At 40.9% G+C, this 26179-nt stretch overlaps 1 protein-coding gene across 1 annotated transcript; it reads left to right on the plus strand.

The window, feature by feature from the left end:
* Positions 1 to 795: 795 nt before the first annotated feature.
* cpxm2 (carboxypeptidase X (M14 family), member 2) lies at positions 796 to 25019 on the plus strand. The gene is made up of 14 exons (XM_070926780.1): positions 796 to 1063; positions 3255 to 3356; positions 8202 to 8311; positions 10557 to 10696; positions 14306 to 14390; positions 15547 to 15697; positions 16498 to 16586; positions 18831 to 18954; positions 19166 to 19362; positions 20204 to 20383; positions 21298 to 21595; positions 21941 to 22080; positions 22963 to 23062; positions 24763 to 25019. The coding sequence occupies exons 1-14, from the start codon at positions 796 to 798 to the stop codon at positions 25017 to 25019; spliced, it is 2241 nt and encodes a 746-aa protein (XP_070782881.1).
* The last annotated feature ends 1160 nt before the right edge of the window (positions 25020 to 26179 follow it).

Raw genomic sequence — 26179 nt, forward strand, 5'->3', positions numbered from 1 at the left:
CAGCAAAGGGATATCATGTGGTGTTAGCTGACATTCAACGTGATAACTGCACTTTTATTAAACTCTTAACAGCTGCACACCCAGTGTGATTTACTGTTCAAACTGAAAAGGGCAGATGATTGCTACTGTTTGTTTGGGAATGCATGTTTTGTGCCAGTTTGGTCTAGCACACACCCCTACATGGATCAGGAAGCTCGCCTCTGCCTCTCCTTTGGACACAGATTGGCAAACTGGTTAAGAGCTGTTTAAGTCCCCGAGTTGATTCCCCCGCAGGCAGGATGAAACTTTCCTCTGGGTAAAGCAACGCCTGCCCCAGACAGAGTGGGAGGAGATGGAGATGAAAGCAGATCCTGAATGTGTCAGTGTATGTATTCCCAGAGAGATTTCTATCCCTATTTCACTCCTACCCACACCAATTAAATGACTCAGCAGCCTGGACTGGTTTGAATCTTAAAGAGAAAAAGAAAAACGGTTTCTTTTTGAGTCACCTGCCAGCATCTGAAGGAGAGAACTGTACTGTCTGTCTCCCTGCCTCTTCCGTCTCCTCTCCCTCATCTCCTGCTCTCTGTGCTTCTCCCTCCCTCACTGCATTTTTCCCAGGCTGAGGCGCCCATGGACCCTCTGGCTCCGCTGCTTTCCTCAGTGACTTGGAGCGTTCTGAGAACTTTGTGAACTCTCCGTGCTGGAGTGGGAAGGGAGAGGAAGGGGAGCAGTTGATGGGACGCAGCCCGGCAGCAGCAGCAGGCTCCTCTGGAGACGGCATCGTGACTCTCAGCTGGGAATAATCCTTGGGTCATGACAAGACAGCGCCTCAGCCTCGTTACCCCCCTGGCTCTGCTGGGACTCCTCTTGGGGCTTGCAGACCTCAGCCGTGGCTCTCCCGGTGAGGATGAGGATTACTACATGCAGGAGCTACTGACAAGAGATCAGTACAACCAGGTCCAAATGCTGGAGAAGCCTGTGGCCTCGATACTTGACAGGCATGAGCACCCCAGCCAAAACCCTGCCAAGAAAGGGCCCAAGGGAAAGGCAGCAGATAAAACCTCAGCTGATGCAAGATCAGGTAAAAGAACTGCCATCTCTTAGAGGGACAACTTGAGAAAGTGTTGCTTTTCTTACACTTTTAGTCTCAAGCTCTCTTGTGTGTACAGTAGTAAAACTTTAAATCCTTCACAAAATCATCTTATCAGCAATAATGACTTTTAAAAATCATCATTCTGACAGTGGAGGTTTGGCTGCAACATCTGAGCTAGAAAACTCAAGTTCTGCTGAAACTTTTGAAATAACCTTATGAGTCAGTGTTGCCACTAGATGACAGTGTATGGCTAATTATTTGAGCTTTTTAAGGTACAAACAATAACACAAACATGACAGCATTGCGTATATACAAAAAGTAAGGACATGCTTGGGAATTAAACAGAAAAACAAAACTTTCATGGAAAAATAACACCTGGTTCTGTGGCCTTTTGTATCAGCTGATGCTTTTCAGTTGAGATTTGTAGTACAACACAAAGCTGAGAGATCAAAGTTGGAAGTTGCATGTTAGTGTTTAGAAAGTTACTGTTGAATTACTTTTTACAAAATCAGCTAACATGCCCCAGACACATGAGTTCAAACAGAACATTTGAGGGACTTCAGAGGAGCGGCTGAATTCAACTCACATGGTGATGGATGTGCAGAGAAAAAAAACAACAATGACCTCCACAGGTAGTCCTCCTCCTCCTCACTACCCTGTATTCATAGATCACAGCCATGTTTCTGTGTGGCCTCTGGACAACAGCAGGATTAACAGCCTCACGCACTGCATGCAGGGGCCAGAACACGTGAAATCCACGTTTTCCCAAAAGTGCTGTCCCGTTCACGTAGAAATGTACAGCTCAGAGCTCTCTGTGTGGTACTAGCTCAGCACATGCAGTAGCAGGTTTGTAGGTATGTCTGAGATCCTGCCAGGTGATTGGAGGACAGTAACAGGCGTGAGGTTTGCGGTTGGTCGGTGGCAGATAATTCAGAGCAGCTGTGTCGACAGTGACCTCATGTTTCAGGCATCTGGCTTCACGTGTCTCAGCAGGGATACCTGCTGCAGGTGGGACGAGAGGAGAAATATGATAACAGTGAAGCATACAAAAGTCACTGTTTCCCTTTGATGGGAGTTGTTTGTTTTATCTCCATCACTCTGCATCGTTTTAACAAGATAAATCATTGTTTTTATAGGCCCATGAATTCTGACTGCAAGGCCTTTTAAGTGCAATTATTTACATCGTGTTAGTTGATGGTAGAACAAAAAATGGACAATAAATTAATTCTCATTGTGCTCTGTGTCTGCTGGACAGAAATAGGCTATTGCTTGCTAACATGTTTGCCATAACAGCTTTAAAAGGTTATAATGTGTCAATTCATTATTTACAGCTCCTTCTGCTGCCCTGAAGTGGAAATAAATACATATAAAAAACAATAAAAACTGAAAAGCTTTAGGTACTGTTTTAAGGTGCTGGTTCTTGATGGTGTTTGATGACACAATTAATTTTTGACATCATTTAAAATGTTTTAGATAGGGAAAGAGGTACCGGTTCTCAACCTGTAGAGTAGCATGTGGACCTTCAACTAATCTGAAAGCATAAAATGGTGGGTTCAGTGTTAAACCTGAAATCGAGTATTGCCTGTACCTCACCAGCATCTAAATGATCACTTTCTTTCTTTCTATATCCGTTACGCTGAGCCTCATATGCAGAGAGGAGCATTGTTGAGGATTTAACCTGTCCCCAGAATGAGGCGAGGATAAATACTTTCAGATGTGAGAAGGATTGTTATCACGTGGGGGCCTATCCTGACCTGACACTCAAAAAAAGAGCACACGCCTCTCTTCCATCTTCAGCTGCAGCAATGTGACTCCCTGCCCCCGTCCTGCCTCTTGTACAGGGTGTTTCCATGACTGATTTATACCTCGAGGCAGTTATCTTATACATGGCATCACTGTATTAAGGTAGCTACTTTAGCTACTGTGAATAGGAGACATATTGTAATTGAGTGTAAGGAGCACAAGGGTTAAACGTTTTAAATTCTGTGCCCAGAGATTGTCTCTTGGTTTAGTCCCCAATCCTGAATCTATCCACATGTGTAGGACTGAATCCAGACTGTGTCAACACTATTGCTTTTCCCTCTCTATGTTAACAACAATGAATCAGCAGTTTTAAAAGTGATTCAACCTGTCAAAAAAATTCAAAAGTTTTATTTTTGTGTGTCATTTTCTTTCTCAGTGAAAACAGCCAACAAAAAGGCTGAGAAGAACAAGAAGAGCTCCCTGAAAACGCCAAACAGCATCTCAGAAGGAGAACGACAATACAACTCGATAAAAGAGGGTGAGTGAACAAACCGATGTCACTCTCCCTTGTTGTGGGAAATTCATGATCTCATAAAAATTCATCTTCCCTCCAATGTGCAGGGATCATTTCTCTGCTTTCACAGGAGCCGTTTCTTATGGGAAAAAAGAAACAAACTCTCTCAGAGATGACAAATATTTTGGAGAGGGGAAGAGTTTTCGGAGAGCATATTTTCCCTGAGAGGAAAAGTCTGGCAATACGAGATGATGCTCTCAGAAGTGGAGTCGCGCCACAGAGGCACTGATGTCCTCTTTGCCTATGAAGCATTGTGTTTGGTTTCCATGGATCACAGTATATTTGCTAAACTGAAGACAGGATGCCCCGGTAGCCGTCCTGTCATGTTGATGACAGATTAAACTTGCTCGACTGAAAGCGGGATTCGGGGCAAAGCACATGTGCTTTGACCTCAGACTTTCCACAGCTCTGAACTTGCAGATATTGCCCATATTAGACTTATTTACACAGTGTCAGACATTTGTAGCATAACGGGAAGCTGTATTTAATAATGCCGGGAGGTTAAGAGTGGCTGTGATGGCCAACTGTGAATTTATGTGTTTATGTTGAAGCTGTTGTGAGGAACCTACCGAGACAGACAGAAAGGCTGCCATTCTTAATTTGGCACTTGGGAATGAGAGCAGAAAGTTGGATATTCTTGCATGTTGGAAAATGGGAACTCCATGCCGACATGCCTGGCACAAAGGAGCCCACACAGTCAAAATCATGTTTTCACGGCTGGAACTGTGACTCAACAGCAGTCTGTTTTCCTAATTTGTTTCAGCGTCTCCTGGTTGCAGCTGATTGATCAGGGCCACACTCTGAGGGCTTCAACAATGTAAAAATCATACACTCTCTATACATCAGGAGCTCCATTACTCAGATTTAGACATTGTTTCGCCTTCATATTTTTTATTATTCTGCCATTTCGGAGGTGTAGCAGAACCTCAGTGCCTGCCACATCCACACATACCACAACAATAGGGAATCTATTAAATGTGGGTCTAAGACCAGCAGGGATTTTGATTCAGCAGATGTTTCAGCAGCTCATTCGGCTCATTGTTCCCATTAGACACAACAGAAATGTGTTGAAACAAGATGTTTCCGCTCAGATATCACAGTTTGTAATGTGCGCATTAAAGCTGCAGAGGCTTACTGTTACTGTCATTTACTGAGTTTGAGAAAATGCTTTTGAGTTTTTGAAAGACTGTGCTGTTGAAATGATGCAATGATGATTCAGGGTGGAGTCTGTCACTTTATTCTTTTAAAGTGAGACTATGTAACTTTTTAAAGAAGAAATAACACAATGGACTTCTTACAAATGAAAAGCTGAACTCATAAACAATAAAATACACTGTTGCCCAATTAAATACACTGAGGAGATTTGCTGTTACAGTCTCACTAGTTTTGATATGACCAGTAGTTTATGGTGGCTGATATAAGCTAATGTTTTTAAACTTAGATAGATATCGGCAGGTAACAATACTGTTTTTGTAATATATTTTGGGTGACATGGAAATGCAGTGTGCTACAAATCCTGCAATTGCCATTTGTGGCCACAGGAGGCACTGCTCAGCTGTTCAGTTACCTGGTCTCGCTTTAATATTTCAAGTTTACAGGACACCACTTCTGTTTGGGTTGTTGCTACAGTGCTAAGTATTTCCTCGAGAATTCACTGTGTATCAATGAAGAAAGGGCCAAAAGCTCTTTGTTTGAAAGCAGTTTAGAGCTAACATTTTCATTATAATAAGAATAAATCACATATTTACAGTATTTTAGTACTATACGACCAGATAATAAGAACTTGTGACATACTAAACTTTGATCCCAGAATTGGTTTTGGGCCTCAGCAGTACGATGGCAAGTGGCCTAGAAAGCAACATGTGAGACCTTGACTCTATGCTTTGTCATTTCTATTACACATTATTGTTGAAGCCAGATGCTGTATTCCTGTGTGGCTCCTCTTGCGAAGGATTGCATGCAGATGGTGATAATGATTTAGGGCTTTGCAACATGGCAACCACCCATATATTTTTTCATCCCGCTAACCTTGATCCTTTGGGCTGCTTTGAGGGCTGGGTTGTCCCTAATATGTTGTGATTGCTCCATTCAGAAAGCCTGTGGACTTACAGTATGTGTCTGATTCCAGGAGGACTTTAAATATAGACATACAGGGTCACAAGTAGATCAACACGTATTTTATTGCTGTATGGAGCTACTACACTAACTGGTCTTACCAGTGGCTTCGCCTCTGGCTTGTTAAACAACTTTTACGCTTCAGTTTTACAGCAGGAATTAATTTAGCCTCAAGCTATGTTTGCTTTATGCTCCAAACATAAATTGTCTCATGCATGTGTGGATTTTGGATGCTGATCTTCTTTGTCTCTGGCTCCTCTGAAAATCTTGTGATTGACGGTCTTCAGTGTCTCATATATATCAGGCTGCTGGAACAGTTATACAATGCAAAGCCAGTTTCCTTTATGGCTCAAATATGTACTTTACGTGTATGTCCACCTTCGCATGCATATATCCTGTTAAAGCAAAAGTCCAGATCCACAGTAAGAAAATTCCTTTGTGTTCTTTGTGCCTGTTACACTTCTGGGTGTTCATTTGTGAAGGCAGTCCTGGCTGTACGACAGCTACATGTGCTGCATATGCTGCATGTACAAACATACTGATGCCCAATCGGAAATTCTTGCTCTGAAATTCCATCGCTGTGAACTGGGGAAATCTGCGAAGGGCTTGATCTGACCCAAACAGCCACTGGGCAGCCGGGATTTCACACGTCACCCTTGATTTTCCCATGTGGCCCTCACCGAGTGATATCCATTGTAGTGCAAAAGATGAGCCAATCTCACACAAAGAGCTCTATTTAGTGAACACCATCTCAGTTTCTGCAATCACTTAAAGACAGGCATTTGTTCAAATGAGCTGCAAACTCCCTCCAGCAGCAAATGAAAACATTTTTAAGAGATGTGCAGCGTTCTCTTTTAAAGACTGTGTTTTTCCAAAGTAAAGGCCGAGTGACTCGAATGTGGCAGGATGCCTTCCATACCATCGCTGCGGCATCAGTGGGTGTTACTGAATAACTGGCATGCTCAAGGAGTTAATTACAAGGTGATTATTCATCTTGATGACTGCTAATTGCCATCATCAGTACAGCCAGTAAGGATATTAACTAAGGGACTCATTGCATCGTAGATGTCTCATGTCCTTCAGTTTGGGCTGGGAGGATACCTGCACAGTAACATATAGTATCATCATCTACAGTAATGAACACGTAATGTGGGCTTCAAATTCATGTTTAACACATATCATTAATTAGGAACAATACGTTAAAACATTTGAACCTTTTAACAGCAATTTAATTATTTCAGGATTTAAGTCAGAACAAGATGAGATGAGTATTGTTTACATTGCAGCATTTCTGCATGACTAAACATGAAGCCATACAACATGCATACTGCAAGACACCAAAGTCACACACTGCAGTCTGCATCACAACTCTCCAACATCACACACACCACTGTGCTCCACAGCTGTGTTTCCACTTTAGGTGTCCACAGCAAACTCCACTGATTGTACACATCACAATCAGTTTTGTCGTCACGGGGAGTGCTACTCAGCCAGTGGAAACAAGGAAATAACCCTGATTAGGTCATAGTGATGTCATCAGGGTTATTTCAGGGAGCGACCCACACTAGGGACTATCTTGGTCTCTGCTGCTTTGACTTCTTTTTTTAATCAATGGCCCCCACAACTTTATGGAGTACTTTCAACTTTAAAGGAGCTACAGACAGTTTCAGTCTTGCGTACATACCAGTATTTCAGTGGGTATGCATTAAGTAAATGTAGCAGCATTAGGATAAAGGATTAACCTTTTAGAAATTTAACTTTTCTGATTCTACGGCCTGTGGAATCATAACATCTGAAAAACAAAATCTATATCTTCATCATTTGTAAAGTCTGTTATGTAACAACAACAGCTCAAAAATCCTTTCTGACGTTGAAAAATCTTCCTTTGATCAAATTATATATCTTTTTACTAATACCTTTAAACATGTTTGACAGGTCTGCAACTATGGCTGCTGCAATTTCCCATTTTCTCCCTTTCATGATATTGCTATAGTGGTTTCAACAATGTAATAATGTATTCAGGGTGCGGTTAGATGTCTGTGATAGGTGTGCATGGCAAAATTACAAGAAGAAAGCATTCATAGTGTACAGTCATTAATCACCCATGATGCTTGACACATTTTGAAATTCATAGCAGTTTAGACATCAAAGCCTCCGTCACGCTGTTGAACTCCATTTCATTCATACAGGCTCACCTTTTGTACTTTTGATTTTCCAGGTTTTGAGAACATTAGTGTAATGTCTGAAGGCAAAGTGTGATGTGGGCTCTGCAGGTGAATTAGCTGCTAGGGAGACTTTCTTTGTGGAAAAAGTTTCCATCTTGAGTTATTGTTGTTTTTGGTTGGGAGGCAGAAAGAAGAAACATCAGCACTGATAATAGCCGCTATCATAACAATCACATTCTGCTTTAATTCCGGCATTTCACATTATTGGAATGAAACTGTTCTCTATGTGTTGACTACATTAGGGTTTCTGTATAGAGCACCTATTATTAGATCTTCTCACTAACAAACACAGAGTGCAGCTGCTGTCTTGTTTGCTTCACACATTTGAGCTCCCTGTGCAAAATTGCTCATTACTGTTGAGTAATGCTATTAACAGCCATACTGTGCAGAAAGCAATGCTCCTGGAACAATGCAGCACATGATACATAACATTATCATCACAGGCCAATCTGTCAATCTCTTTACCTAGAATGCCCTCCCATGGGACTGGAGACGTTGAAGATTGATGATTTCCAGCTCCACGCTTCAACTACGAAACGCTACGGCCTTGGTGCACATAGAGGTCGTCTTAACATTCAGGTGAGACGTGAATGTAAAGTGTTGGCGTAGCTTGGGCAAGCTTATCAGAAATGTTGGGGCTCGCATCACACCCTGGGCAATCTCACCTTTCCTCGGAAGAGTTCATGTTTTTTCCATAAAGCAGCAACACAAAAGATATATGATGGATCATATCTTTTAATTTCAGGATCAGTTTAAGTTCATATTTAAGCTCCATGGAAAGATGTCAACTGGCTTTTGCTCAGTTAAATGTGAACAAAATTATCATTCTGTTTCAGCTCGCAGCATATGTTAATTCTCCAGAGCTAACTCAACAGCGAGAGTAATAGTGTTGCCATCAAACCGGGGGCACATCCCCAAACCTAATGAAAAGGATTGGCATCTGGGAGAAGAGGTATTTCCTGTTAGTGCAGGCCTTGCTTTGAGGGTATTAGCCTGCACACAGCCTCATCTTCTGCAGGCTGCACTGCTCCAAATCCAACTGCACAATTAATGAAACACATACACACGCTCTTAATTCACTCAAGACGGTGAGGCATTATGTTTCAGGAAACCAACAAAACAAAGGATTTTTTGTTTTGGTTTGTGTGTGCACCTCTGTGCATGTGAGGGATCATAGAGGGATAGAGATAGTGTCCATTCTAGAGAACAATTATCTGTAAATCTGGAGAAACACATAGAAAGCAGATGTTGCCTGTTGAATCAGGCCTGTGGCCAGTGAACTTGTTTTTTCTTCCCCACTTTTTGAAGCTGCTATAGTTTGTTTAGATTCTAGACACCAACAGTTCTGTGATTAATTTAACTTTCTTTTGATATTAGGAGATGCTTATTAGCTGGAAAATATGTGCAAGTGAAATTCTAGTAGGCACATACCATCTAAATTTATAATTGTTGGAATAGAAATGCTTAGAAATAAAAACTGTATCCCTATCGTGCAGCAAAATACATATTATTATATGTGCCAGATTGTTTTTCATTCAAGTAGTTCATGAGAGGTCCTGGGTCTGCACCTGGATTTGAATTGGCACCAAAAAGTAATCACTTGTTCCGTGGCCAAACCTTCTTCATATTCCATTGAAATATGTTAAGTTTTTGAGACATTCTGCTAATTGACAGACAGACAAACAGGACATAAAACAGAACCTCCTTATTTGCAAAATCTCACAAATCATTCAACAGCAAACCTAGACATGCCCTTTTGCTTTAGGAATTTGTATCAAGGAAGCTGAAGAGTTGCTACTTATGTCTGAAACATGCTTCTCCTAGCTGCACTTAGATGAAAATATGGGCGTCTTTAGTTCCTTCGTACATACGTGGGCATATTTTTTTCTTTTCCATTTTGAACCCGCATCCTGACAGGAAGCTGGATCAACACGACACGTTAAGATTTGGGAGATGTGTGTGCTGGCTCCTCTACAGACCGACACCTTTCAATGCATAGACACACAGAGACATTTACGTGTATATTTGCAGAACTATAATTCCAACTTAGTTGTATTATTCTAAATGTTTCAATAATTAGCTGTTCCATGTAAAATAAGAGTGGTGTACTTCAAAGAGGCAGTGATATTATGCACTCAGCATGTACAGTGCAGTATGTCAGCATAATGTTTACGTTTGGATGAAGAAGATGAACAATGTGGCTTGTCAGCATATGAGTGTGACTGTTCCCACATCTCGCTCTGAGCCAACAGTGTCAGCTGGTACAGCCTTTAGAGAAAGTAGTCATTTTATGCATTATAATTAGTTTAACATTTTCAGCTGTTGAACCAATCAAGTGTCAAGAAAATGTGTTACATCAGTAAAACGTACACTAAAACCGTTGCAAAAAAAAAAATCAGGGTGGGAAATGGAAAAAAGCTCAGAGTGTTTTCAGCACTCAGCCCTGTCTCACAGATGTGTCCTGCGTTCATTCCTGTTACCCAACTTCACTGGCTTTGTTTTGCCCTTTTTCACGCCATGTGTGATCCGGTCTAGTTTGAGTAATGTAGCTTGTACCTGTTTTATAACATTTACAGTTGTCAATGTTCAATGAGCTAAGCTGCTTCTTATCTAGGTCAGCATATTTTAGATAGTCTCAGCCTTGTTGACTTTTACCTACTTCACCTTCTCCACCGCCAACACTTAAATAGTAACCTTTAAAAAAAACACACATATGCAAAGCAGAGGCTGTCAGTTGTTGTACCACACATGGACTGCAGGTTTGTGTTACTACATGGACATCTGGAATAAAATTCTCCTCCGCATTGCTCTTTCTGGCCCGCAGGCTGGCCTTTATGAAGATGACCTCTATGACGGGGCCTGGTGCGCAGGGAGAGATGACCCGCTGCAGTGGTTCGAGGTGGATGCCAGGAGGCTGACAAAGTTCACAGGGGTCATCACACAAGGCAGGAGCTCCCTCTGGTCGTGAGTAGGAAGCCTGCAGATATGCACGGAGAGTTGCAGATGGTCGAGGAGGAGGATTTTCTTGTTACTTAATTGTGGGGGATTGATTTCGTTCCAGTTTTCTAAGTTGCCTTAAATTCTGGTGACATTTGGTGATGTCTGTTTGAGGGTTGTTTTAAACCATTAATGGACATTCATTTGTCGAAGACAAAAAGAAACCTCTGACATAGATTGATGGTCCAGCATATTTAATATGGATCTGTTTGAGCTACTGAATGCCATTGAATTGAATGGCATTACACTCTGCATGATACAATATGTTTCACTTTATTTCAGACCTATTGTCCATACAAGAAAATAATAAAATAGAAGATAAGATATAAGAGGAAAGGATGAAAAATAGATATTATATCATGCTCTATGTTCTGTCAAACACATGGAACCTGTAAAGAAAAATTAAAGTCTCAACCAGGATATAGATTTTTGCTTTAATAACCTTCATTGCTACATCTCTGTTTTCCGTTAGTAACATACTGTTAGATCAGCAGTTAATTTCAGGCACATATTGGCATCATTAAGTTTGTTTAAAAACAAGAGTCTACAGACTTAGAATTAGCTAATTAGCTCTAAATACAGTAAATACAGTTGAGACTGATGGGGCATGAATGTGTGTACTAAATTTCATGGCAATCCATCAAATATTTGTTGAGATGAATTCTGTCTGGACCAAAGTGGCGGAGCGACCAACAGATCAACATTGTCATCCATAGAGCCATGTCGCTGGCATGGCTAATAAAAACCCAAACACAGGAAGTGGCCAAACATCTGACTACATATGGCATGAGCTTCAAAATAACTAACTGGAAGCTGACAGACAGCAATAATTGTTCCAGAACTCTAAGCGACTTTTGGTTTTGATTGATTTTCCTTTAAACCCAAGTGGAAAATTTGACTTCACAAATATAAACAAAACAAGCTTTTCAATCTCGTCCGTATGGTGCCGAACCTTCGCTGGTGTTTGCCCTTTTCATAAGTCTTTTCTGATCCCCTCACTGTGGGATTAAGGATTTATGAGTTTGATTGATTGGAGTGCAGCTTCATTCTTTCATCTCTCTTAAAAGGTCACTACATTATAAAAATAACACCGGAGCAAAAAATATTTTGCTGCTTCTTCATCACACTCAGTCATCCAACTGTGTGCTGCTAACAGTGTCTGTAAAGCTTGTTAGAATATGAATTACAGTACCAACTGGTCTCCACGGCATCTTATGTACTTAACTTCCAAATACATAGGGATGGGTATATAATCTCACCTCCCACTGCCTCAGCTCATCAGTACATTAGTTTTTTTTAAATATTTACTCTGCCTACACGTCACCATTGCTTCAATTATTGTGCCAGACTATAAATAACTTTGAGACAGCTTTTAAGGTAAAGTAAAAAAAAAAATATATATATATATATATATATATATATATATATATTTAGTAGCACCTTTTCTGACTTACTTCACACAACCATTGGGTCATCAACCATTTGAACCTGTTTCCCCCAAACTAAAATGTAGTGGTTTTGACCCAGTGTGAGACACAACAATCTCAAATTTTACCTTAAAACTGTAATGAATGTGTGTGACAAGTGTGTCTTCTTAGAAAGTGGCACCAGTCTTGGTCATAAGAAGTAGAGCCCCTTACCTAATTGTTATATATTCTTTTTAATAAAAGGGATTTTGGCAACAATAGAGTGATAAACTGAAGCCTTTTGCCTTGTTTTTTAAATTAACCATGTTCCTTTATTCAAGAAAAGCTGCTTCTAATCACATTTTTCCCTACCATCTACCACCTACCTACTCTGACTTTGCTCTGTGATAATATTTGACAACTTTTGGCCTTTGTACTGTACTTCCTAATTGGAAAGGGTGGCACAGACTTCTGGAAACTGCTGTGTAGACAGAGAGCATGGGGAGATTCTTTATCAGGCTGTGTTTGTAATTTTCCTTCAAGGCCAGCGCGATCTAAGGGCGCAGAAAACGCCGATGCCTGAGACAGAATATCTCCACAATTAGCTCTGTAGGGCATGTAACTGTCTGCGGTGCCAGCTCGGGGGCTTCTGTCTATAACGGTGCTTTAATTAGCAGAACTGGGAATTCTTACCAGGCAGGACCAGCTCAGCACTGATGTCTTTATCCAGAAGCAGGGGAGTCACTGCCAACCTACATACTGCACACACTGGGCTCTGTCTGGCATGATGGGAACATTAAGTTTTCAGTCTTTTTGCAGACAGACATAAAAATATTATATTATTTTGATGTTTCACCTCTCTGTGCTCTACTTAATACCAGTGTGTTTGCAAGGTTTAGCTCCTCAACTACCATTCCTGTATACTTTACATTTGTGTTAACATTTTTTTAAATAAATGCTGAACTTTTTTAAAGGGGTTTTCTCTTCCAAACAGCCATTTGTTTCCATTTATTTCCATTCATTATGAAAATCTCTTAGTAGACTTTCTTGATTTTTGTAAATCCACCACAGTGTACATCAATTTGAAAAATATGATTGCAGTTTCATGTTACACTAATAGATTTTTGTACTGTACAGAGATGAATGGAAACCTGTGGATGGTCAGGGAAATAGATAACAATTGCTAAAGCACACCAACATGGTTTGCAGAATGGTCAGCAATGATGTCAAGTATACATTATTCAACTAAAACATGCAAAACTTAACCAACTTAACCTACCTTACAGTAGGAAATCTATCTGAATTTGTCTAATGCAGCCACATCATCTCTACTAAACCTGATTACTGAACCTGAAGACGTAAGATGTTGTTGTCTCAGAAAGGAATTGTTTTTTGTGGAGAAATAGCCCACACTTATTTTGCTTCCTTGACAATAGTTAGATGAGACTGGAGTCTTGTCTTCACCGTGAGGTTGCCAGGCAACCAGCAGAAACTTCAGAAAGTCACAGCACGCAACTCCCCATAAATCCACAACTTGGCTATCTATTTCCCCCTGCTTCCAGTCTTTGTGCTAAGCTAAGCTAACTGGCTTTTTCATCCAACTCTCTGCAAGAGAGCAAGGAAGTGTATTTCCCAAAATGTCAAACTATACTTTTAACATTTACTGCCATTCTTAAATACAGGAATACACTAATGCTCGATTGAATTCATAATAGCATCACTCACATAAATAATACAGTGCATTGCCTTAGCCTGATTCTAAATATCTGAATCACCGCCCACATTTCTGATTTGTTCAAACGCATGAATGGATGAATGAAGTGAATCAAAATGTTTATTCAGTCTGATCATCAGGCCAATGTTTCCTGGAATTCAGAATCAAAACTCAACCCAGTTCAAATGAAAATCAGATGACTAACTTCCCTTTTGCTCACATTCCAAAACTTAAGTAATAAAGGGCTCAAGTGACACTTCTAATATAAATTCTCTGACCTCCTCCCCCCATTTTCCTATTTTTAAACTGACTTTCGCCCTGTGAGAATTAAGCTTGTCTGGATGTGTGCTGAGCGACTTTCTCGCGGTCACCTCTACATGCTACATTTGCATTGAATTCCTCCTGATCGGATATTTCTTTTCTTCCTCTCACGCCCTGATTTTCTCACGTTAACAGGAGTGACTGGGTGACCTCATACAAGGTCATGGTAAGCAATGACAGTCACACCTGGATAACACTGAAGAACGGCTCGGAGGACTTGGTGAGTAACAATCATGACATTTAAAACTAGTGTCTCCTGACATATATCTGCAAAGTAGGCAATTATTATCCCACCTTGAAGGTTGGCCTCAACCATTATTATTCTTTGTCTGCGTAAACTAGCTTCATAAGGCGTCTTGTTTTTCTGTGTGTCCCTGATTGACTGGAACATGATAGAAAAATTAATTCTTGCTTGAGAGCAATTACAGGGGAAGATTTAGATCTCTGCTTATTTCCAAGCTTAATGAGCTGAGAGGCAATAGTAAATACTGATCATCCTCAAGCAGATGGGAACCTCATCTTGGCTCATTATCAGAGTTGCATCTATTTTTTACTTGGGCACTTGATGTAATTGAGTATACAGAAACCAAATACAGGAATACCTTGACAACATGCTAAAGCAGCAAGTGATCACTGATGCATTCGGCTGTAGAATAATGACAATATTAAAAATCGTATAATCAAACGTGCAGATCAGATTAAGTGGATCTTTTTGGGGAAAATCATATCCTCATTGCTCCCTACTGTGGTTCACGTCCCAGCTAATGAAATTTTGATGTAACTTTACACTCCCTTGGCTGGTGATGTCATCGATGTGGGAGATAATACCCCTACAGTAATTTAGTCTCCGCTACAAGCTTCCCGCTCACCCACTCGCCTACCTTTCATGCCAAATGCCAAACTGCACTGTTTGCCTTTCAAAATGCCACAAGGTGCAGAGAGGAACTATAACCGTGGGTGTTAAAATTTACAATGAAAGCCCAGTGGTATCAGAATTTAATGACATTCAACAGGTACATGAATGCGTGTTTGTTTAACGATTATGTGGACCAAATCATGGAAATGCGTTTCTTTTTTCATCGTCCTGTGCATGTTCTCATTTATTGTATTTCCAAGAGCTTTTTTAACATCTGCTGCATGTTATGTCCTTTGCACATGCTGACTTCATAATTGTATTATTGTATTTTTATGGTGCATTTTAACATCTAGTCATGGGCAATGGATGACAATTAGCATTCTAGGCTACGTTTGGCTCATTTACAGCCGTCCATGAGAAATGCACTAATAAATGAAATGAAATAGCTAAAATCAACTGAGGTTCACAAAATATTCCTGTTCATTATTCACCATCTGGTTGAATGTGTTTGCCTCAGTAGATCTTCATTGGCAACAGGGAAAAGGAGATTCCGGTCCGGAACATCTTCCCAGCGCCAGTGGTTGCCCGATACATTCGAGTCAACCCTCGCTCCTGGTTTAACAGCGGCAGTATCTGTATGAGAGTGGAGATCCTTGGCTGTCCTATGCCAGGTGACGGGTTTGTATGGACAAAGCGGACACATGAATAATTCCTGCCACTGGAGGGTAGAAATATCAGAATGTTGATACAGCATTTGGGTCTTGTTCAGACGGACATTAGTCAAAAAGATATCCAGGGTCGTTGCAAAACACAACCTGGCTCAACGTCTGCCGCAAAGCAATGCAACTGGCAAGGTGCTACTTTGGCCAGTGAAATGCGCTCAAGCCCAGGGCACAGGGCTTTGTTTTTTCCTCTTAGCCATGTAACCAACTTAAAAAATAATATTTTTTTAGTTGACTTAGATCTAGACTTGTACTCAGAAATGGTTAAAAGGACAGTTCACACTAAACACAAACCTGCCACACTTACCTCTACTGGTATCTAGCCATGCAGACAGTTTTGGTTTAATGTGCTGAGGTTTTGAGACGATTTTCACTGGAACATTTTCTACTGAAAAAATAGTCCCAATGGAAACTTCGCATCGTGAGATTATCAGCTGTAACTGGGACATTGTTTCTCGAAAGACAGGTTGCTGTTGATTTATTCATGTGTAATTGTTCCTCAAAGGCAGACATCTCAAAACCATGGCACAAAATACCTAAACTTTCAGCAAAATATGTTTCTTTGTAATTTGGCTGAACTGACCCAAAAGGAAAAGGAAAGGGAGCAGGTGCTCAGCATTTATAGTCTTGACACATCTGACATGACTGATCATTTCTTTCCTTTAGTATCATTGCAAATAAAAAGTAGCTAACCCACCTTCTTTAATTTCTGAACAGCAATATCTCCTTGTTTTTTTGATTCCCCACAGATCCAAATAATTATTACCACAGACGCAATGAAGTCATAACAACAGACGACTTGGACTTCAGACACCACAGCTACAAAGAAATGAGGCAGGTGAGTCTCAGTGAACAGAAAACAACAGTCTACTTACAGAGGCCCGGCTCTTATTTCTTATTCAGCAAAGACACCAGAGCATGAAGCAATAAAACATGTTGTGTAACTGTGAGCCAACACCAGACAAGTTGTGTCCTTTGCAAGAACAAAGTGTGCAACAGTAACAAATGAACCGAGCGCTGCCAGCCACATGAAAATGCATTAAGCATCTCCTGGGTTGTGTCATTACTTATTCATATAGTTGTCATGAACAGTAGCCTATTTGAACTGAGAAGGAAGACAGCTGTATTTGTCACTGCTTACACTGAGCGGTTGTGAAGGTACAAGTGCTGTGAATCGTAATCGCCTGTAATGTAGCAGCTCCCCCGTTCAAAATAGTCGACTACAGGTGTCCTAAACTGCTGTTATGACGCCCAATGAGACTTACTGCAATTAATGCTCTGAACGTATGGCTCATTGTACATCAGCAACTTTTTTTTGTGTAACAGCCTGAAACACTAAGCCAGGAACATGAAAGTGAATTAAATGGACAGTTTTTCTTTTCTTCTTCTTCTTTTTTTTTTTATCTTTGATGCTAATCTGTGTCACGCAGGGTGTCCAACCTCAATAGGCCCTCACAAAGGAAAGAAGGACTATTTTTAAAACTCAGCTTCTAAAGCCTTTTCACTCTTGACATTTCTTTTCTCTGTGCAGGTACCTGGTACTGCATCTCCCCCTCGTCCACAGCGGTTTAAATTGTGCTGTGCCAGAAACTCAAAGTGGAAATAGTCCATTGTGGCTTCTCAAATAAAGTACATGCCCCATAAGAGGAGTGAAAAAGATATCTCCGATATTGCTTCAGGACTGTCCTTTTCTCAGATCACAACTGATTGTAATGTAGTAGCCCTGGGAATACTGATATTGTCAGCGTGGACAGTCAGAGGACATTATAAAGTAGGTGGAAAGAAAGAACATTTTCCACATTCTTCAGAGAGGAAGATGGCATTTCACCTTGCTATTGCCTGGGCACATCCTGCCCAAAAAGCTTCTCTTTTGTGACAGCATTAGTCCAAGCAGAAAGTTACTATAAGCAGATTAAAAAAACGCATTCAGTGTTATTATGTTTCTATAAGAAATCAAGTGGTGATGATAGTGTGTGTAAGAAGACCTTTAAGACAGAATGTTCTACATTGATCCTGGTAAATCCAATAGAGATATATTTATCAGGGGAATTCTGTGCTTTATTAGACTGGGAGCAAGAATTTCACTGCTGACTTGTAATACTTTGTTTCATGAACAAGATCAGATGTTTGTTTAATGATTTACTTGGTTAAAAAAAGTCAAGAATCAACCCAGACTTAATGAAAAATCCCATCATTTCGGACTGGTTAATGACTTCAGCTGCAGCTGGAAGAGCGAGTAAACACAGTTTTCTGACATTAATGCAGTTGCTTCACTTACCAGCTTGTTAAGTCTTTTTCCTGCTGCACTTCTTCTTTATGTCTCCATTCATGCCCATATGGGTAAATTATATTTGTTCCTATTTTAATCAGCTCCTCGTGATTTCATGATCACCTTGACTGCTTTTCTCACAGCCCCCCTCACTGGCTAGAGTGTTATTAAAAAAGGTCTGTGACACAGCGCCAGTTATATTGTTTTTGAAATATCCAATAACATGGAGATTATTTGTACTATTTTGAGGCTACAAGTGGAAATACCACAACATAGAAACACTTAAAGCCCCTGAAAACGTATCTATCTGGCTGCAGACGTGCAACTGAGCTAGCCACAGCTGAGAGTGCGCCCACTCATGCTGTGGTCTCAACCAGCAGCGGTCTACTACATAATGCACAATACTACATCATAATACAGCTCAGCCTTTCTGTGTGGATCAGAGGGAATGCAAAACGTATTGTGAGGTAACTCAAAAGCAGTTCAGAAGAAAAAAAATCCCATCATGACCCTTCAGGGGCTAAATTGTGATTGGTGCACAAAGATGTGTGACATCACTGTTTTTCCAAGTGAGTCCACTTCAGACCAGTAAAAAAAAAAAGCACAGACGGTAAATCAAGTACGGAAAATCTCTTGTGAAATAACCAAAATGGTTTTAATTTTGGCAGAAAATGTTATGTTCATGTAGGAGAGCATCGCTGATCAGAAGCAGATTTAAAAGTAAAAGAACTCATGAAGAATAGACCTTTTCAGACTGTTAAATTATTGATTGATTAACTGGTAAAATGAATTAAATTTGTTTACCTTCCACAGCTTATGAAGGTGGTTAACGAATTGTGCCCCAACGTCACCCGGATCTATAACATAGGAAAGAGCTACAGTGGCCTCAAGCTGTATGCCATAGAGATTTCTGACAACCCAGGAGAGCATGAAGTTGGTGAGTATATTTAAGGCAACGGTGTGCTTTGATACAACAGGACGTGATTGCTCAATGTAATGTTCAATAACAACAACATCAGAGTCATCACACTGTGTTCCTCACAGTGTTTTTTTCTCTGTGTGGCTGTACATGTAGTTGCTGTGATCTCATATTTAATCTCACTCTATCGTTCCCCCCATCTCTCCCTTCGTATAAACCTGTTGACCAGGTGAACCAGAATTTCGTTACACAGCAGGTTCCCATGGTAACGAGGTGCTGGGACGAGAGCTGCTCCTCCTGCTGATGCAGTTCATGTGCTTGGAGTATTTGTCTGGCAACCAGCGGATACGTCACCTGGTGGAAGAGACCAGAATCCATCTATTGCCATCTGTCAACCCTGATGGGTACGAGAAAGCCTTTGAAGTGGTAGGTCTGCAAGACGGCCATTAGTGACCTCATATCACGCACTGGCCTCTGGTGAAAACAGCAACATATCTGCCTGGCAGGTCTCCTCCTGATAAGAGCACATGTGGTGCAGGCGCATGCCAGAAAATTGGTTTGAATGATCTGGTGGAATATATGCAATGTATGTGCTATATGAGTGAACATAGGAGGACTTGGGCTGCCTGTTCTGCTGTAAAGTGCCACTGAAACACATGTAGTTGGGTATGGTCTTAAATCAGCTGCAGGCCTGCTAGATTAAAGGCCCAGTATTTATGAAACACAAATAGATAAAGACAAGTAAGGGCGGTCAAAAGCAAGTCTGACAGTGCTTGGCCTCTGTGCAGTCCATGACATCATGTCATTTGGTGACCTGATGTGTGAGTGCACTGTACATAATGTAATGCTCTGTTTCACAAAAGCTAACGGTGCGCCTAGCAACTAATTTCCGTGTCAGCTTGAACAGAAATTTGCATGTACAGACACAGTTAAAAGAGATGAACCCATTCAACCCTACGAGGCCTAGAAAAGGGTAGCAGACAGGCTAGTTTTATTTAGCTCAAATAATCACATTTTATCATGGCTAATGCAATGATTAAAGCTTCATTAAAATGTATTTTTGATGTTTACATTGAAACACATGACTCTCACCTGTCCCTTGACCTGATACCACTGCTGGGCCTCCACACTTACCATAAAGCCATGTGACCCACGTCTCAGGGCTCCATTTGCGATCATAGAACTGTTGTTACCACGTCGTTTCCAGGATTCATTTTTGTATGAATTTCCTTCATATTGTGTTTCTTTTTTTCCCCCCTCGTCACAGGGTTCAGAACTCAGCGGCTGGTCTCTGGGTCGATGGAGCAACGATGGAATAGACATTCACCATAACTTCCCCGATCTCAACTCCATACTGTGGGAGGCCGAGGCCAAGAAGTGGATTCCTCGCAAAATGTTCAACCACCATGTGCCCATCCCAGAGTGGTACCAGTCCAAAAACGCCTCTGTGAGTCTCATTGACTATTAGATTGACTGTATTGTATTTTAAACTTATCTAATGTGTAAATTTCAGCATCCCTACAGGTAAAGACATGCCATTTTCATGTTTGGGTTCACGGAAATGCCACATTTGTGCCCAAAATCTGAGAGATTTAACCACTAGCATTTGATTATATGAAATAATATTGTCGAATTTAATCTTCCACATGATGCATCTTTAATAATGTGACTGCCATTCAGTTTCCAATGATGATTATGACTCTGTGTCCTTGTTCTGCACCTCCTCCAGTTTAACAAACAAATCCCACAGTGAAAACCACCCTTCTCTTGAAAAGGGTAAAACAGCCACGTGGGCATATCAGCGCTGTCTATTTTGGGAGAAGCGGATGCATTTGCTATTTGTGACGAAGAGGCTGCGAGCAAAAATATAACCAGCGCTCTATTAAAAGCTCATCCTCACGAGTGTTTTGACGTTGCTGAGAGCCACGAGTGAGTCACACAGAGCCTCCAGAATAGCTGCTGCAGCTGCAGAGCTGGGATCCCCATCTGTGCCCAGGAAGCTGTGAAAACTGTCCTGGCTCGCTTCGCTGACCGGCCCAACCAGCGCTAGATAGGAGGGCTGGTTTAATTATAAGTGCCCAAACAGCAGGGGCAATTATATCAATATCCTGATTGTAGCATGCAAATTGGACGCTTGCTGCCTCTTGATGAAAATTTGTTCACTTCTCAGAATAAATATTACTGAAATGATTTTACAGCATAGGGGTGTTTGAATAGCCCTTTTGATAGCTTTATCACTCCCTCTTGAGAGCACATCACAGTGATGTTGTTTTCAGCATGAGGGAGTTAATTTAGCAATCACAGTACTGAGATGATCGCATAAATTACATCATTCTCGCCTGTCCTGTGTCCCCGCTGTAGGTTGCCGTGGAGACACGGGCTCTGATAGCATGGATGGAGAAGATGCCCTTTGTGCTGGGTGGTAACCTCCAGGGAGGGGAGCTGGTGGTGACCTTCCCGTACGACAAAACTCGCGCCCAAGGGGTGACCAGGGAGCACACCCCCACCCCGGATGACCACGTCTTCCGCTGGCTGGCCTTCTCCTATGCGTCCACCCACCGCCTGATGACTGACGCCAACCAAAGGGTCTGCCACACAGAAGATTTTGCCAAGGAAGACGGCACCATCAATGGAGCGTCTTGGCATACTGCGGCTGGCAGTCAGTGTCCATAGCTGCTGTTTTCTCACTGATCCTAACACTGTGTTATGCAGGATTTCTCTGCTCAGCTCTGAGCCTTTGAGCTGTAGCTTTGTTTAGCAGCCATGAGCACATCTGCATATTCAGTACTGAACCTCTTTGGGTGTTTTGAAGCTTCTAGGTTTTAGCTTGAAGCATCATGTAAGAATTCAAAGGCAAACAAATAAAGAAAGGCAAAAGTCAGAGTGATTCAAATCTATTTCACTCGACATTATCACCACAAACTCTGGCCAATAACTGGAAATTATTGCAAAATACTGACCTAAGTTGATGCTGGCCTACAGACATGTTTCTCTTTCTTGACAGGTATGAATGATTTCAGCTATCTGCACACCAACTGCTTTGAGTTGTCGATGTATGTGGGTTGTGACAAATTCCCTCATGAGAGCGAACTGCCTGAGGAGTGGGAGAACAATCGCGAGTCTCTTCTTGTCTTCATGGAGCAGGTACAGAGGCTAAGCAGCCCCCGCAACTCACACATATACACACAAGAAAACCAGCCATATAAACACGTGCTTTTTTTTTTTTTTTATTATTTTGGAGTTATTTTAGGAATATGGTAGTCCATATGTGACTATTAATTTGTTCCTGTTATTCTTCTCACTAAAGTATTTACCGAGAAGTGCTGTATCCAAACCATACGAGCTGATCACATACACCTAAATGGATATTATGGTAAAACTGATTACGGAAAAAATTTGCAGTGAAAGCCAAACGGAAACCAAATCACTAGATCCTGTGAGGGATGAAAGTGAGACAGTCAAACCTAACAGAGAGAAAAAGTAATGGTGCATTCAGGTGCTCCTCATTTACTTGTAAATTAGAATATTTATCCTCTCATTGCAGACAATGTTTGAATATAAGTGATAAACTCCGGCAAGTTCCATGATACATAAGTTGTGATGTTTTACTTCAACACACGATTTACAACTGGGAGAAAAAATACCTGCTTAATAGTTCCTTCTGTATTCTGCGATTAACAACGAGCCCTGGCTGATAACATGAACAAACACAACATTTTTCCGGTGCTGTCTCTATACTAGCCCACGTCAGTATGTGTGAGTATATTTACCAATAATTGTTGACAATGTAAACGCAAAAAACAAATTCCAGACTTTATTAGTTGATGAGGAATACCTGAATATTTCATTAAATAACTGACCGGCGCACCCTAGCTGATTATTAATTATAATTATTAATTCAGGCAAAATAAGGCTCCATTCTCAATGTAAAAGACATTGTGTTCAATTATGAGGTAGATGTTGATGGGGGTAAACTTGAGGCAGGATTTCACACATGGTTGCATGGATCATGCTTTTCATGTGCAGGTGCATCGTGGGATCAAAGGTGTGGTGAGGGACGTGCAGGGTCGTGGAGTAGCTAATGCCATCATCTCTGTGGAGGGCATCAGCCATGATATTCGCACAGGTAAAATATCACATTTCAACTGATTTTTATGTCTTAATGGTTAATTTGAGCAAGCAACCAATAGAAAACACTTAAAAAATGTGGTCAAAGTAAGTTTGCCTGGACACAAGTAGTTGTCATTGTCTGTTTTGCAGCATGTGGGTATTTTTTCCTCTTCATCTCTGAAATTTTATGTGAGTAAGCTTAGATTTTGCAATCACAGCACCACGAGCCACCTCAGGGCGCACTGACTCGACTGTCTCTACTCAGGAATGAGTCACTCTTACAGTAAGTTAGTATTCCAGCGTAAGATGAAATAAAAAGCATAAACAAAAGCAGATGATGTATTTGAGCAGAGCCGCAGGTTGGAGTCTCACTCAATACACAGTCATGGCCGGTGTTGGGGAGGCCTTCTGCCCTGAATTTCACTATTGATTGTACGTCCTCGAGGCAATCTCTGCTGATGCCTAAAAAATGCAGCCTTCAAAGCCAAAGTAGTTTTGTACTTAGAGCGTGAAATCGAATGTCCAAAAGGACATTAGCCATTATTATTCCTGGAACTAAGTTTAAGTCACCGCTTCCTCTCTGAAACCTTGCTACTCTCAGTTGCAGTCAGGAAGGATTTTAGGGTATTTATTTTGAAAATTGTACCTTTTCAGCTGCTTTGAATTCGCTTTGGAACTGAATAAACCTTCAAAAACAGACATTTGCAAAGCAGTTGTTCTTCCATCAGGATGAATCAACTGTAGTCACTGAGAAGGCAGGACAGACAGCCTGGATGCCACTGATGTACATCGATGTCTGAAAGATGTTTTGCCAGACTGAGAATTCATTAGCACAGTAGCATTTTATATTGAAGCATTTCAGGAAACAATTAGATTCCCTTCTGCCGTCTGAATGTGAGTGCAGATGTAACAGTTTGGATCTATAGGACAGCAGCAGAGACAGACCTGCCTTCATATTTCATTTGTCTAAGTGTTCATTCAAACGTGTCAGGTGGGTGTTTGGATGATCGGAAGGAATCGACACTGTCATTTTTTGTGAGTGAGTCAAAGGCTGAGAATACACCAGAAGCGCACTCGTGTTCCCAGGTCACATAAAGGCAGTGTTCAAGAGGGAGAGACCAAGAAAATGCAACATGACAAAGAAGAGCTATTTTTAAAAATCTAAGTAGGAATATAGAGCACCTCCCTTCTCAGAAGTAGAACACAAAGAACTCTCATACTTTTATTTTAGGCTTTAGATGAAGGCCTTTGTGACGCTTGCCTTTTGTCACTGCTTAGCAGGCCGTTTAAATTCAGCTTTCTAGGACAAGATTTGCATATTGCTGCTGTTGCAAAAAAAACATGTGACTGTTACGCTTGCTGTGAATTAACTTAACTTAATGTTTACTTGCTCCTTTATAGATATAACCCTCAAGGATACAACAACCATAGCAAAATGTTTCACCTGAGAGAAAAGTGGGTTTTGCTATTGGTGGGGCCAACAGCACAACTGACTCCCATAATATAGAGCGGAAATGAGCATAACATGGGACATTGAAATTGTTTTTTTACCATCGCTGTTTGTCGCAAAACCTTTTGCATTGCTAATAGGATACTGTCATAAACCTGCAACTTGAATGGCAAACTGGAGAGGTTAGTTTGAGCATGCAACGCCCCGACACAACAGCCAGTGAAACCACATACATAAATGCATGTTTTCTGTGTGTTTGTTTTCAGCTGCTGATGGTGATTACTGGCGCTTGCTGAACCCCGGAGAGTACAGAGTAACAGCCAGGGCTGAGGGCTACAGCCTCACCAGTAAGAAGTGCGAGGTGGGCTACGAGATGGGCGCCACCAGGTGCGACTTCATCATCGGCCGCACCAACCTGTCACGAATCAAAGAAATAATGGAAAAATTCAACAAGCAGCCCATCAGATTGCCCGTCAGGCAGCTCCAAGCTCGCAGGTCCAGAGAGAGACGCCTGGGAACATAATGACTGTATGAAGAAGAATTAAAAACAAACATCTGCTCTGATCAGACCGGGGTGAACTCAAAGCGTGGGTTTGGACCTCTGTCAGATTCCTCCAGAGTGCTGTCAGTGGAATTAGTGTTTGAAGATTGAAAATGTGGATTAATTTAAACGGGATGCTTTATTTGATTTTTTTCGTTTTGTTTGGCTTCGTTTCCTCCCCAGGCATAAGCTCTCTCTGTGTTCACTGTTGTCATCTCATCTTTCCTTGATATCCACTGTAAATGTTCAATTGTTTCATTCTTTCAAAGGCTAAGTTTAAGTTTGTGACCCCCTCTCTTTCAATTTATAAGAAACATTAAAACATCTACCATCATTCCTTGTGACATCAACTATAAATACTGGTATTGCAGATAAGAGAATGTAATCAAGTTAGAACTTATTTTTTTAAATAAAAGAAAATTGAAATATAAGTTACAGATGAGGAATCTGGACTAGCATCTCATTTTAGCCACTGTGAGGAATGGCCATGACTGTCATTATGTACATACTTATACTAACTTATGTAACACAGTTATGTAAACTATTACAAAAGCTTTATTACCTGCAAAAACATGTGGACCCAGTGACTTTTTGTGTGTCATTGATTAGTTCTTTTTATACACTTTTTGCTTTTGTCAAGTTACTAAATAAAGACTATGTTTGCACAAACTGAAATTGTTCAGTTGCTCATGTGGAAACATTTCATTCATGGTAAACACTCAAGCTTCATTTGTATAGCACTTTTCATACAGATTAATGCAATTCAAAAGTGTTGGTAAAGTTTTATTTTATTGGTAGGTTTGTAATTTCCATGATTTTCATGATAGTGCTTTATTTGATGATTCCATAATTGTCTTTTATTCTATTTTCCAAGAGGTTTCATGGAAAAAAAACAAACGTAATTTGGTATTAATTATAGAGAAAACAGTATTGAATTTGTACACTTTCAATTAACTTGTCACTACCCTGTCGGTACTGCGCATGAGCAACTCTCAACAGAGATGAGGAGGAAGTGAGATGTCTCACTCGTTAGTTACTTCCAACATCAGCTCCAGAAAAATGATTTGTTTAATTCAGAATGTTAGTTCTGTTTTAACGTCAAGATTTTCCAGATTAATTCTTTATTCCATATTAGATTCAAG

Source organism: Enoplosus armatus, chromosome 20 (assembly GCF_043641665.1).
Source record: "Enoplosus armatus isolate fEnoArm2 chromosome 20, fEnoArm2.hap1, whole genome shotgun sequence".
NCBI lineage: Eukaryota > Metazoa > Chordata > Actinopteri > Centrarchiformes > Enoplosidae > Enoplosus > Enoplosus armatus.

Bases quoted from the DNA above. Each gene is read 5' to 3' on its own strand.
- cpxm2 (XM_070926780.1), top strand. From the start codon at position 796: ATGACAAGACAGCGCCTCAGCCTCGTTACCCCCCTGGCTCTGCTGGGA. The intron at 10,697-14,305 runs GTGAGTAGGAAG...TCACGTTAACAG, and splicing joins GGCAGGAGCTCCCTCTGGTC to GAGTGACTGGGTGACCTCAT. The intron at 21,596-21,940 runs GTCAGTGTCCAT...CTTTCTTGACAG, and splicing joins TTGGCATACTGCGGCTGGCA to GTATGAATGATTTCAGCTAT.